This window comes from Urocampus carinirostris, chromosome 6, assembly GCF_059441175.1.
Source record: "Urocampus carinirostris isolate Australia breed hairy pipefish chromosome 6, RoL_Ucar_1.0, whole genome shotgun sequence".
NCBI lineage: Eukaryota > Metazoa > Chordata > Actinopteri > Syngnathiformes > Syngnathidae > Urocampus > Urocampus carinirostris.
The window spans coordinates 45,603,745-45,617,574 of NC_142354.1; the positions used below are offsets into that span (position 1 = coordinate 45,603,745).

Here is a 13,830-nt window from a genome sequence, read left to right on the forward strand (position 1 = left end):
TTGTGCACTGGAATGTGCGAGCAGTGCGCAATTGCGCACAGCTTAGAGGGAACACTGCTTACGAGTACAACGTCATTCTCCAGCACTCCCCCCAAGTCCCCAGTCCTCGAACCGAATGTGTTCCGCCCTGAACAGCTCCGCTAAAAGTAAGATAAAAACAGAAGGAGCTGTGGAAAATAAAGCATAAGTGCTCGTTGAACGAGATTGGACATTGGTGACAAATTTCTAATAGAGAAAATATTCAACCTTTACCTTTTTAATGACACCTCAAACGATGCTCTTCACTTTTGAAGTGAAGCTTCGTGCCATTTTTGTCCACCAAAGTGCAACACTGACACCTTGTGGAGAAGCTGTAGTTTACATCCCATTCCGGAAGTCCTTAGTCTCTCGCTGCGAAGCTGAATTAATAAACAATTAACATGCCTAATTAAAAAGTATTAAAGAGAACTTTTTCATGGATAAGGCAGCTTAAAGAGGCGACTCAAGAAACCCCCAAATACTTGTTTCTAATTTTCTAGTGTATTTACCGCAAATGCATGACACACAGGTCGAAACTAGGAAGATAAACAGGAGCAGGAGTGTCAAATTAAAGGGAAGGTCATTCAAATTGACAACTGACTCTTAAGCTTTATCCATGAGAAATAAAGACAATGAAAGCAGATTCAGTGTGTAATATAGGTATTGAATTATTTCCCATGATACAATGATTTAAATAGCTATGGATACTCTCTCATTGAAATATATTTTATTACACGCAAGAATAAAATATTTTCTGTGTAGCTTTGTTGAGTTCACTTCTCCTCACTTAAAATGTCAAAAGGGTTTTGCAACTTACTTTTTGTAATGTTGAGGTTTTTGAGTTTTTCCTTGCCCTCATGCAGGTTTTAGATCAGGGGATGGTGTCATAATACTCTGTAGTTGGCAATAGTCTGTTTAGCCCTTTGAGACTCTTTGTGATTAAGGGCCAAACAAATAAACAGGACTTGACTTGAGGTTTTTGAGTTTTCCCTTGCCGTCATGTAGGTTTTAGATCAGGGGATGGTGTCATAATAGTCTGTTGTTTGCATTAATCCGTGGTCTGTGCAGCCCTTTGAGACTCTTTGCGATTAAGGGCCAAACAAATCAACTCGACTCGACTCGGAAGGGAAACCAAACGGTTTGTACCCCAAGTTGCCGACAACTGCTAGATGCAATGCATTGATGATTTGTAACCCAAGGTTTGTTTGCTGCCATCTTGTAGCATCCATACAGTGTGTAATATTCCAATAAAAGGTGATGAAAACAAGTGCCAAAATGCATTGGGAAAAAATACAAACTATGGCGACTCAAAGTGACCAAAATGCGACATTCTTCTCATTTTTTGCTCAAACCTTGTGAATCAATGGAAAAAAGAATTAAGGTGTAAGAGGAAAAAAAATAGCAAAATATGTGAAGAAAAAAAATGTTAAAAAAAAGCGAGGCAAACGCAAGAAAAAAAGGACATTATAAAGAAATGAGAAAATAAAAAAATGAAAACCTGGAAAGAACAGAGAAAGGGGCAGACGAATGAAACAGGAAAACAAAATGGGAAAGAAAAAAAACAAAAAGAATGAAAACAAGAAAAAAAGAGGAAAAAAGTAAAAACCATGAGTATAGAAAAAAGGAATGAGGGGCTAAACTTGGTGGACCATCATGTTATTTAATAAAAATACCAATTTGTCATCCTACAGAGTATTTAAAAAATGCACATTTTCATGAAAGTTCATGTATATTTGCTTATTATTTTAACCTCTATATATATATATATTCTTTTTTAATGCATTCGGTTTTCATTTACCGCCAAAAGGCATTCAACGAGACACACGGTCCCTTTAAGATTCCCGGGAGGCGTGTATCGCGGTAGTTGACTAAAAAGACTGAACGATTAAAAACGAGACAGTGGATCAACTGGATGCCGGGTCGCTTGCGCACATCCTGGCAAGTGAAGCGGATTAACGGTGAGGTCAATGTCATGGAGTTTGGCCATAAAACATTCGCTCATGTCGAGTCCAAAAGACGGGCGGGCGCTCCGACGGCGCCGTCCGGCCGCTCGTATTTGAAGACCACGCTAAAGAGTTTCCCTCCCAGGCGATCGGCCAGCCAGGAGTTTTTGATGACGGCCATTTTCAGGCTCTCGCAGCTGAGCGAGGCGTAGTAGTTGGTGTGGATGGCGCGGCCCATTCCTTCCATGATCACCAAGTCCGTGTGCCGCTCGCGCGCCACCATGGCCAAAACCTTGTCCAGCCGGCTGAAAGTCACACACCAGTCATTAAATATTCCATATAGACTCATCCGAATCCGACAATCCCTTCTTTCTCGCAGCGATTGCTTCCTAAGCGGGACCCGCAACATTTTCAATCCAATAACATAGATACTTTATTAATCCCCGTATCCTTGTGTTGAAAACAATAATAAAGTAAAAGGAATAGAATACATAAATACCCAAAGTAACGTGTTGATATAGAGTATTTGGATCAGGGGTGTCAAACTCATTGTAAGTCGGGGGCCACACCATAGAACAAACATTCTGTCGGGGGCCAGACTAGTCGATTAAAAAAAAAAGAAAAAAGAGATAGAGCAATAAGAGAAAGAGGGAGGGAAAAGGAGAGAGGGCGGGAACAAAGAAAGAAAAAGAGAGAGAGGGAGAGAGCGTGAGAAAAAAAAGATAAAAAGTTGTGAGAGAGGGGGAAAAGAAAGGGAGAGGAAGAAAGAAATCCAAAGAGAAAGAAATACAGAAGGAGAGAAAAGAGAAAAGAGAAAAGAAAGCGCGAAGGGTAGGAAGAGAGAAAGAGAAAAGGAAAAAAGGAAGTTAGAGCAAAAGAAGTTAAAAAGACACAGAGAGAGAAAGAGACAAAGAGCAACAAAGGAAGAGGAAAAAGAGAGACACAGAGTGAAATAGACAGAGACAGAGAGTGGGAGATAAGGGATGGAAAAGAGGGAGAGAGAGAGAGAGAGAGAGAGAGAAAAATAAATACAAGTACAGTGTCTTTGTTCGAGGCACTTGGCTTTGGCAACATCGAGTTGACATATTTTAACCTACAGCTTGTTTTTCTCTTGCGCTTCTCTGAGTGTTGTCTGGCGGGCCAGATTCAATCCCTTAGCGGGCCTGATCCGGCCCGCGGCCGCCTGTGATTTAGATAGTGCTACATAAAATACACACTGTAATAAAAATACGATAATATGCAATGAGCAGGTGTGGTTTCATGTGGGCTTTTACTCCCGAGGTGGAGTTAAAGAGCCTCATGGCATGAGGAAGAAATCATCTCCACAGTCTGTCGGTGGAACAAGACTGTGACAGCTGTCTGTCGCTGAAGCTGCTCTTCCGTTTGGATAAGTGGAAAATTTTATTTTTTAATCTACCAAATAATGGGCAGCACGGCGGCAGTTCTGGGAACCTCCTGTGTGGGTTCAAATCCAGCTACCGGACTTCTTGTGCGGAGTTTGTATGTTCTCCCCGTGCTTGCGTGGGTTTCCTCCCACATTCCAAAGACATGCATGTCAGGTGGATTGGCCGGTGAAAAAATTTTCCCTAGGTGTGAATGAGCGAGTTGTCTGTCCCTGTGTGCCCTGCGATTGGCTAGCAACCAGTTCAGGGTGTCCCCTGCCCACTGCTTGATGATTGCTGGGATGGGCTCCAGCACCCCCGCGACCCTATTGAGGATAAGCAGTGCAGCTAATGAGATGAGATGAGATGAGAATCTACTAAATACTCTGTTACGCAATATATGTTAAGTCCAAAGAACGTGTCTTATTGTCAGGCTGAAGCGTTTAAAAGATAAAAGTACTGTACGCAGGTTCCTACAGCTTAGGGCAAGTTAAATTCAATACTTTTGAATGCCTTTGGAAATTACATTTAAGACCTAGTCAACAAAAAAAAAATGGAAACCATCAAAACAGAACGAAAAACACCAAATGAATTAACGGCAATTTGAAACAAATGTTTATTTGCATGTTTTCTATTCAGATTTTGGTCCGGTTGAATACTTCCCATGTAAAAAATGTGCCACCCTCCAAGTTTTTTACCCAGAAAAGAAGGGCTGCTCCCTCCGTGGGGTCTGACCCCACACTGTGTGCTGTCGGAGGGCAGGAGAGTCCACTCTAATGTCCGCTGACATACACAATATTATATGAATGGGATCGCCTATGCACTGCACAGACTGCCCTCATTACTACATCCACTTTTCTTTGAGCGTGGGTGACACGGCTGTTAGAGAAACTCAAAATGTTCGCGTACGTATCGGTCGTTTTAGGTACGTGTACAACTTAGACCGCGACGCCGTGGACACAGGCAGAAAAGGGGCGGGACGACCGTTTAGCCAATCAGAATGTAGAACACTATGCACGCCGAAAATCCGCCAAGTCGGAAAACCACGAAATGTAAACCGCGATACAGCGAGGGATGATTGTATCGGTCCTAAGCCATCGATAACTATAAAGACGGGTTTTGTTTGACACCTTACTGGCCTCCCGGCGACCTACCTTAAATCCAGACAGGGAGAACTGGAACCGCTCTGAATCAGGATCAGCCTGTCATCCCGAAGCGCTTCCCTGCACAAGACCGCAAGCGGATGAACTCAAAGCCACAAGATGGCAAATTCAAAGACGTCTTCTTCGGCACTCACCGAATGACCGGATCCATGGCGGCGATCCTCTCCGTCAGAATCTGCAGCTCGCCATTGGTGACATCGTTCAAGGCTGGACCAGAGTTGCTAGCGAGAACCACCTACACCAAGTAAACGACATACAGTTATAAAAAGTGATGATTTGACTCATCAAATAATTTAACTTTCTTCAGAAAAAACACAAGCATACTCAATTCAAACAAAGACGTGTTACAGTAGGGGCAGTGTTCTGGTTTGCCCCTGTCCCAGCGTCCTAGACGCATCATTATTGAAAAAAAAAAAATTTGGACCATGGCCAACCCAATTGCCCAAACACCCAAACAAGTTAGGCACCTCGGCACCAAAGTCGGTCATGCTTTCGTCCCTCCAGATGAAACGGGACACCAGAAAGCGGCCGTGTCACTCGGGTCAGGGTGACACAACACACTCTTCTATTCAGCAGGGCCGGACAGCTTTCACTGGTTTACCCCTGCCGCATCATACGGGTGCCCAGCTTATCCTTGAGAATGCGTCCACAATCCCACTATCCTTTCACAACACCTCTCCACTCATTCCTGGTGACAACAAGAGCTCTAGCTTCCATTATATTTCAACATCTTTCCTGCAGTGCACTCATAACCCCATCCATCCACGTCAATGGCGGCCTTCCTCTTGGTCTCCTTCCATTGACTTCTGCTCTGTAGATCCTCTTCAACATTTGCTTCTCATCCATCCTCTCCACGTGTCCAAACCAACCGAGTACTCTCTTATCCACACGCTTGCTCCGTTCCACTACTATACCAGTTCTGTCCCTCACAATTTCATTTCTCAATCTATCCAATCTTGTCTCGCATACTCCTTAAAACTTCATCTCAAAAACATTCAATTTCCTTCTTAAATCTGCGTTCAGGCTCCAAGTCTCTGCACCATACAACACAGTCGGCACAATCACACTCTCATACGGTCCCCTTTTGACATCCATACTCATACTCTTGCTTCCTTGATTCCCTCTGTGCAATACCTCGCACTCCATTCCAGTGTAATTACAATTTATCCATCACATATTTTTATGTTAACCAAAACAGCAGCCCTAAGAGAGAAACCTCCAACTTCAGATGAGGTGTCCCGCTCTGTGATGTAAAGCAGTGGTCGGAAACCAGCAGGCCGCACAAACACCGTGTTTAATTATGTATAAACAGATTTCGAGCACTGATTGATCGGTGATCACATTTGCCAAGCAATGGGCGCACAGGAATCGAACCCAGATCGTGGCTGTGAGAACAGTGACTCCTAACAAGGCCACTAGGATTGTTGATGTTAAAGAAAAGGCATCAGATTTGATCTTATCCTCACACTATCTTTACTCACCGTGCATCGTCGTACAATGTTGTGAAGGAGCATTGTGGGAAAGAGTTCAGCTAAAACCACGCTGTTCAACATGGTGCCTAAAAAAATACCGTGATGACAAAATAAAATGGAATGCTTTTTCTTATGTCATAGAGATCGCTCGTGGTCTAGTGATTAATCAGTGGATTTGGGATTATTATTGTCACTATTACTGATGTTATGACTTGTCCTGGCAGCGAAAATAGGTCAAAAATTTAACCGCTCCCTGGTAAAGAAAAGGACGCGGACCACTGCTGGAAATAAATTATGGTAGTCAGAGATATGTAGAAATGTCATTTAACAACATTAAAACACAACAATAAAAGAGTCAAACATTCCAAAAATGCATGTACAAAAAAAGTAGTGTCCCTAGCCCTAGTACGTTTTTCCAGGTGGCGTACATGAGCGGCCACCATTCTTGGGTCTGAAGGATTTTTTATTTTATTTAATTGACTATAAGGGATTTCATATAATACAAATTCAATTTTGTCAAAGGCGGTGGGGATTTTTCACACAAGGCTGAAGGTCGCGCCGTTCCAAGTGTAGAGTGTTTTGGCTGGGGAATTTTGATAGCGGAGCGCTGACGAGGGAATTAAGCCTTGTTTTGATAAACGCTTGGCATTGCTTTGAGCTGTTAAGCTTTCTTGTGAGCCCTTCCGACACGACGGCGTCTTTTGGCGAGGAGGTGGCGACTGGGTGGAAGCCACGTGAGGAGTCGGCCAGGGGGGGGGGAGTTCCTGGCACGCCCAGGGGAGGAGTCAGCCTGCCCAAGGGGGAGGGGCCGATGCCCCGACGTATCAAAAGGACGGAACACGGAAGACGGAGAAGAGACAAGACAGACAGGAGCAGAGACGAAAAGATGGGGGGCTCGACAAGACTAAATAGACTAATTTGACAATATTTTGGCTAAAATCACTTAAGAAATAATCTAAGAAAATAAATCTGCCCCGTGTGGAAAAGCCCGTCTCTTGTCAATATGTTTCCCCAAATTAAGAAAAGAGCACGCATTGTTAAGAGGATAAAGTTTGTGTTTGGTTAATGGAGTCAGATAACGAATCCGAACAATTTGGTCAATGCTAAATTTACGATATAGTTTTTTTCCCTAACGGGTCTTACCTCGGTTCCTCGAGAGAGAAGCTCCCTGACAAAAGGCATAACTCCTAGAATGATGTCTACGCCGCTATTATCTACGAAAAACAAGGCACACTTGTGAGGACGCCCCTGTAAGACACAACCGGGATGGATTGCGTTCAAGCACTCGTTGCCGACCAAGTGAGCAAAAACAAAGAGGTTTTGAGGACGAGCTAGCTTACGACAGGAAATTGACCTTAAGTCTCTGGAGCCATTGGTCGTACGAATCCACCAGCCACGGTCGCTCTACAGGAAAAACAACGAGAAAAGGTTAGTTTCCACGGAGCGTCTTCGGCTGGACTCTTTTCTCTGACATGACCACCTTCCAGCTGTCTTTTCGCTTCCTCAAAGCCAAACTCAGGGTCCGATTCCAGGACGCTGCGCATGAAGGAGGGAGAAGAGGGATTCAGTTGAGACCGGTGTTCCCTCTAAGCTGCGCGCATGCGCAAATCGCGCACTGCTCGCACATTCTCAGCGCACAAGACAATCTAGCCGGCGCACAAAAATCAGGGCTCGAAATTGCTAATTAAGACGCGACTTAAGTCAAAGTTACAGTGCATGAAGGTCAAAATACACGGGTTCCCCTGACGTTGTGTCCTAAAAAAAATACGACAGTTTGTAAGGGCATGGAGCCGTGGAGGTTGACAGGTATGAGTATGCCTCCGAAAAAACAGTTAGTATTAGGTGAAAATCAACACAAAATTGGTCATTTCTTCAGTGTCAGCCATAAGTCGAAACATAATGCAGAAAGTGATAACAACGGCAATAATTCGGGCACGAAAAAACGGCAGATAAATTCTTCGGAAGATCGCGGAGGCTAGTGTGTTGAAGCCAACGATTCCATGAAAAAAAATAAACAAAAGAATATAGATTCATATCATATTCAAATCCAGCTCCGGACTTCCTGTGTGGAGTTTGTATGTTCTCCCCGTGCTTGCGTGGGTTTCCTCCCACATTCCAAAAACATGCATTACAGGTGAATTGGCTGGTCCGAATTGTCCCTAGGTGTGAATGAGCGAGTGAGTTGTCTGTCCCCGTGTGCCCTGCGATTGGCTGGCAACCAGTTGAGGGTGTCCCCTGCCCACTGCCCGATGATTGCTGGGATGGGCTCCAGCACCCCCGCGACCCTACTGAGGATAAGCGGTATAGCTAATGAGATGAGATAATAACTGATATATGATATGATAACTGATTTGTATTACCAATAAACTGTGATGATTAAAACAGAATGAATATATATATATTTGTATTATATATGTGTCGCTGATTTACCATTTCAACCCCAATAACACTATATTTTGGGGAGCCATAGAACTCTGTTGGGACCCAGATTTTTGAGCATGCGAGTCACTTATCATAGGTCAAATGAACACTGAATGTGTGCTGCACAAATTCTTCAATCTTTCACTCACTCAGATACGGCCTTAGCTCCCCAGTCGAAAACATTCCCAGCAAGAACACCTCGGACCAGCGCAAACTGTCTCTGCTCCCAGCCTAGCGACTCCAGAGACCTTACGGCTTTCAGGTAGTACTTGAGAGCGCAGTCGTTCTCCTTTTGTTTGATCTGAATGCGCAAAGGAGCATTGTTAAACATTCAAAAAGGAACCGCTGATAAAAAGAACAAAGATTTGGAGTAGTCCAACCTTGGAGTAAGGATCGGGAAAGTTGAACTCGTTTAAACAGTGCTCCCTTGTGTCTAAAAGACTTCTGACCGTCAGAGAGCCGTAAGCGCTTGGGTGAGGAGGAAATATGCCAGGTTAACAACACAGTACATATATATATATAGCAAAGTGAAGCTGGTTGAAAGTCAAGTCATTTTTATTTGTGACGCCCTAAATCACAAAGAGTCTCAAAGGGCTTCACAGATCATTACACTATATTACACAGACTATTTTTCAGAATATTATCATACATTCCCCTGCTCTGGAGCCGACGAAAAGAGTAGGTTATTCATATGCTATGGAGTAGAAGCGAGTTTTAAGCTTAGATTGAAACATTTCCACTGAGGTTGCAGATCCGATCTCAGGGGGAAGAGCATTCCACAGCACCGGATGGAGAACGCACAGGCCAATATTTGATTTCATGGCGGCGCATACAATGGATGCTGCGGCTTGATGCTCTCCAGCAAATCTTCTATTTACTACCGTTTTCTTGTCTTTTTTGCTTTCTTTTTTGGACACACGCGTGGCCAAAATTACTTACAGTAGGGACGAACTTATTCGATTGGGTGGGTGTTGGAATTATATACCTATATTTATCCTACAGTTGACATTAATATGCTATAAGTGTTCTCAGCCCTTTTTGTTTTCAGCCGTAAGCTGTTCTTCAAGGCCTTGTGCAGTCTGTTTTACATTCCAGTGGGTGCACCCTGACCTGTGCATGCCATAACTCAAGTTGTTTTTCACCAAGAACCTTAATGAAAAGAAGGGAGGGATCGGAGACTTCTTCAGAGTGAGGAGGAGATTTGTAACAGCCCGGTCTCCGCCGCTCTCCTTATAATGATTCATAAAATAACCAATTCTCAATGACCGATTCTCTATGTCTTCTTTTATTTCAGAGCGTTTTATTAAAAATGTTGGGGACTTAAACCTAACAGTGGGCGTCTAAATTTCGACTTTTCGGGCACTTTTTACACCGCCTATGATATCCTGAACCAGCTTCAAAGAGATCCGGCATCTTTGTGGACAACTATTCCTCCTACTAAACGACGACAAAGGCGCCGTAAAGACAGGAAACAGAAGCGTGGTTGCCGTGCGGGTAGATGTGTGAAGCGCGCAAAGTCGAAGGAGCGAGAAGGACGCGAAGACGTGACTCATTCCACCATTCATTCCTCGCCGGACAACCGACGCTTTAAACTCAATGCTCACGAACGGCGACATCTTGTGACGATCTCTACAAAGACTACAAAGACTTCAGCTAAGTCAAATGATTCAGCAAAGCTAAAATTTGGTCTTTTAAATATTAGATCGCTTGCTCCTAAAGCTTAATTGTTGATAACATCATTCGAAAGCAAATCAAATATTGGCCCGTGCTAAAAAAAAAAAGCTTTTAAATTACCGTAAGATCCAAGTCACTATTTTTTTGCAACACTGTGGCTCTAAATACTGAGCAGCATATTCTTTTTTTGTGGCAATACAAAAAACAAAACTGCAATCTGCTCTTTTCCCCAATATATGCGCTTTAAATGACGTATGGAAGCATTTATGACGCACTTTGAAGAACTTTGTTTTTTCCCAAAATTATTTAAATAACAGGAGCAATACAGGACGTTTGACAGTACTCAGGGTTGGGTAGGGTTACTTTAACTGGATTACTTTCAATTACTTTTGGATGACTCCAATACCAAATTTGCTAATAAAAGACAAAAGGAATTAAATATTAATTAAATGATGACTCACAACACGTGGTAAGCTTTCTCTCCTGGCTTTGATCCCTGGCAAAACTAACATCAAATGTGACAAAATGAAAATCAATCCAAACAGCTTGCCAACATCATTTTTGCCCTTCCATGTATTCCGTTACTCCCCAAGCCTGCACAAAATTGAGCCATTTTATTCATATTTAGTTTTTTTTTTTTGTCTTTTATTAGCATATTTGCTATTGGATCTCATCTCATTAGCTGCACCGCTTATCCTCAGTAGGGTCGCGGGGGTGCAGGAGCCCATCCCAGCAATCATCGGGCAGTGGGCAGGGGACACCCTGAACTGGTTGCCAGCCAATCGCAGGGCACACGGGAACCAGACAACTGACTCGCTCATTCACACCTAGGGACAATTTGGACCGGCCAATTCACCTGAAATGCATGTTTTTGGATTGTGGGAGGAAACCGGAGTGCCCGGAGGAAACCCACGCAAGCACGGGGAGAACATACAAACTCCGCACAGGAAATCTGGAGCTGGATTTGAACCCACGCAGGGGGTTCCCATGACTTGAACTGTGCCGCACATGCGCCAACCACTGCGCCGCCATCCAGTTAAAGTAACCCTAGCCAACCCTAACAGTACTGTACCGAATATTTCCAATATTTCAACTTTTTCACCCACAAATCAAGTGCTCAATTTATACAGCAGTGGAAGTTCTCCATTCAAAATGCTACACTTCTCTTTCCGTATCATCGGCGTCAATGTCAGGTCACTGAAGTTTCCTTGAATCCTCCAGGACTGATAACAAGCAAATGTAATTTGGTCAATTACCGCAGAAACCATCAATGACAACGACGCAAAAAGACACATCTGCTTGCAATCTGGCACTATTTTCCACAGTACGGTTGCCCCGGCGTTGTCGTCTAGAAATAAAGGGGCTCACATTTTAATCGAGGGAACCCTCAGTGGCTTTTTTTCCCGCGCTGTGCTGTTTTTTGTAATCGCCGTCTTGAATGGTCACATGATCCGAAAACACGTGATGTCAAAAACTCAGAGCACAACAGCGCTGTTGGGATTTCCAGGTATGCCTGGTTTAAACTAAATGACGTCAATTAGCTTATTTTTAGGACTACTTGAGCCCGCGTTTTAAAATTCAGAGTGGCTTGTACAAAGACAAAATTGAGTTTTGTTCTTAAATTTGAGCATGCGGCTTTCAATCAGGTGCACAATGTAGTCTTGAATTTATAGTACTTCTTTTCCCAAAGCAGTTGGACATAAAATCATCTGCATCAAGATTTGTGACATGCTCACTCAGCATTTTTTTTAACTTTCTAAGCTTTAAAAAGAAAATTGGGGTTACCGTATTTTCCGCACTGTAAGGCGCACCGGGTTATAGGGCGCACACCGAAAAAATAGTTTTTGGTCCTATATTTGACATACATAAGACGCACCGGATTATAAGGCGCTACAATGGGAACGTGGACAAAACAGTCAGATAGTTCAGTCAAACTGATTACCCCCTTAACATACCGAAAGCTTGCAAAGACGCCAATACGTATCGAGAACACGTGCATATGCGGTGTCCGTACGATGTCACTCAAATGCATCGTTCCATCATTCGGAAGGTTAAAGTCTTGGGATTCAAGAAATGCCAACCATTCCTTAGTTTCTATTTTCTTTTTCGCTCGCAACTTTACCGTGCATATGACAATAAACACTTGGAATTGAGTTGAATTTAAAAATAGACACTCCATTCCATACATTATCTGCACCGCTTATCACAGAAACAGTTCAGTCTGAAACAAGATACAGGGAAAATATATAGCCGGAGTAGCTCACCGAAGTCATCGTGTTCAATAATAATGTGCAGCCATGGTCCTCTTATATCCATGAGTTTAGTAAATCCAGGAGAATAAAATATTTACAAAGACAGAATAGTAAAAAAATGCTTTCTGTATGCCGTCAACCACGTGCTATACACATTCATCTTTTTTGGCCAATTGCAGGCTTTGTTTTACCGCTTCAGCCTATGCCAGGCTGTAAATGATAAAAAAGATCCGCCCCTTGACCTCCGAATAAGTTTAGCCAATAGTGATCGAGTCAACTGATGATTGACACATCTTTTTCGGCCAATTGCAGGCTTTGTTTTGCGCCTTTAGCCTATGCGAGCCTGTAAATGATAAAAAGGATCCACCTCCTTTACCTCCGAATAACTTTAGCCAATAGTGATCGATTCAAATGATGATTGACACATTGGTTAGCCAATGAAACGCCGGTAAATAAATCCCAGCATACACTGCGGACTACTTGGCGTTAGGGGGAAAATCGAGTCGGCGGCTGCAAGTTAGTTGGAAGACTTTGCGATTTAATATTGATCCATATATAAGGCGCACTGTGTTATAAGGCGCATGGTCAGCTTTTGAAAAAAATGAAGACTTTTAGGTGCGCCTTATAGTGCGCCTTATAGTGCGGAAAATACGGTATTTGGTTTCATGCAATAACTTGACAAAATGGAAATGAGTCAATTCCACACATGTATTTTTCGTTACCCCTCCGTAGTTTCTTACAATGGTTGGTGGCGCAGAGTCTGAAGTTTGTGTCTGTACTTGTGGCGGAACTTCTCCGCCCGCTCCATCGACTTGGCCATGTCGGGCTGGCTGGCTACTGCCCGCTTCACCACCTATACACAGCGGGCGAAAAAAAAAGGCTTTTATATTCTCTACACCTGGCATTCTTTCCCATTGACATTTAATCCCAAAATGATGGCATAAAAAGTTATTGTGTATTTTTCAGAGTCCTAGTTACAGATTAACTTGCTCAACTTGATGAAATTAACTTCCTCAACCTGTTTTTCATCTAATACACATATATTATAAATATGCCACAGCCATATCCCCCTAGTGGGAGGTGGCTAGAGTCATTTCTGACTCTTTTTGGGAGATTGATTCAGAGGAGGGGATTCCCAGCCCCCTCGCTCAACCCAACTGAGGTGTTGGGAGTCATTAGGTGAGCAAAGCCCCCAATTCCAACCCCTAATGCTGAACGCCAAGCAGGGAGGTAACGGGTACCAATGTTTAAGTCTTAGGTATGACTCGACCGAGGCTTGAACCACAACCTCCCAGTGTCGGGGCGGGCGCCATACCCCCAAGGCCACCGAGCTGGTTAATACACATAGCCTCACCAAAGAGTAATCATTCACACAGACACACACCAAATGGTTTCACATTCCAGTACTTTTCCATTGTGTGATCTGCGCATGCGTAACTCTACAATAAATATGCGCTGCTGCACCGGAAGTAGGTAGAAGGAACCGAAGAACCAAGCGTGCTTAA

General features: G+C 43.4%; 1 protein-coding gene across 2 annotated transcripts in view; it reads right to left on the reverse strand.

The window, feature by feature from the left end:
• Window positions 1-1,658: 1,658 nt before the first annotated feature.
• The window catches only part of pank4 (pantothenate kinase 4 (inactive)), a 36,867-nt gene continuing 24,695 nt past the window's right edge, over window positions 1,659-13,830 (reverse strand). The window contains exons 11-19 of one of the 2 annotated variants that reach the window (XM_088339084.1): window positions 13,066-13,178; window positions 8,780-8,867; window positions 8,549-8,700; window positions 7,459-7,514; window positions 7,333-7,382; window positions 7,122-7,226; window positions 4,641-4,741; window positions 4,498-4,566; window positions 1,659-2,266 (exon numbers count right to left, since the gene is read on the reverse strand). In XM_088339084.1, the coding sequence (XP_088195210.1) occupies window positions 2,017-2,266; window positions 4,498-4,566; window positions 4,641-4,741; window positions 7,122-7,226; window positions 7,333-7,382; window positions 7,459-7,514; window positions 8,549-8,700; window positions 8,780-8,867; window positions 13,066-13,178 (984 nt within the window). In that variant the 3' untranslated portion in view covers window positions 1,659-2,016. The remainder of the gene's footprint in view (window positions 2,267-4,497; window positions 4,567-4,640; window positions 4,742-7,121; window positions 7,227-7,332; window positions 7,383-7,458; window positions 7,515-8,548; window positions 8,701-8,779; window positions 8,868-13,065; window positions 13,179-13,830) is intronic. The other variant, XM_088339085.1, reaches the window with a different exon arrangement.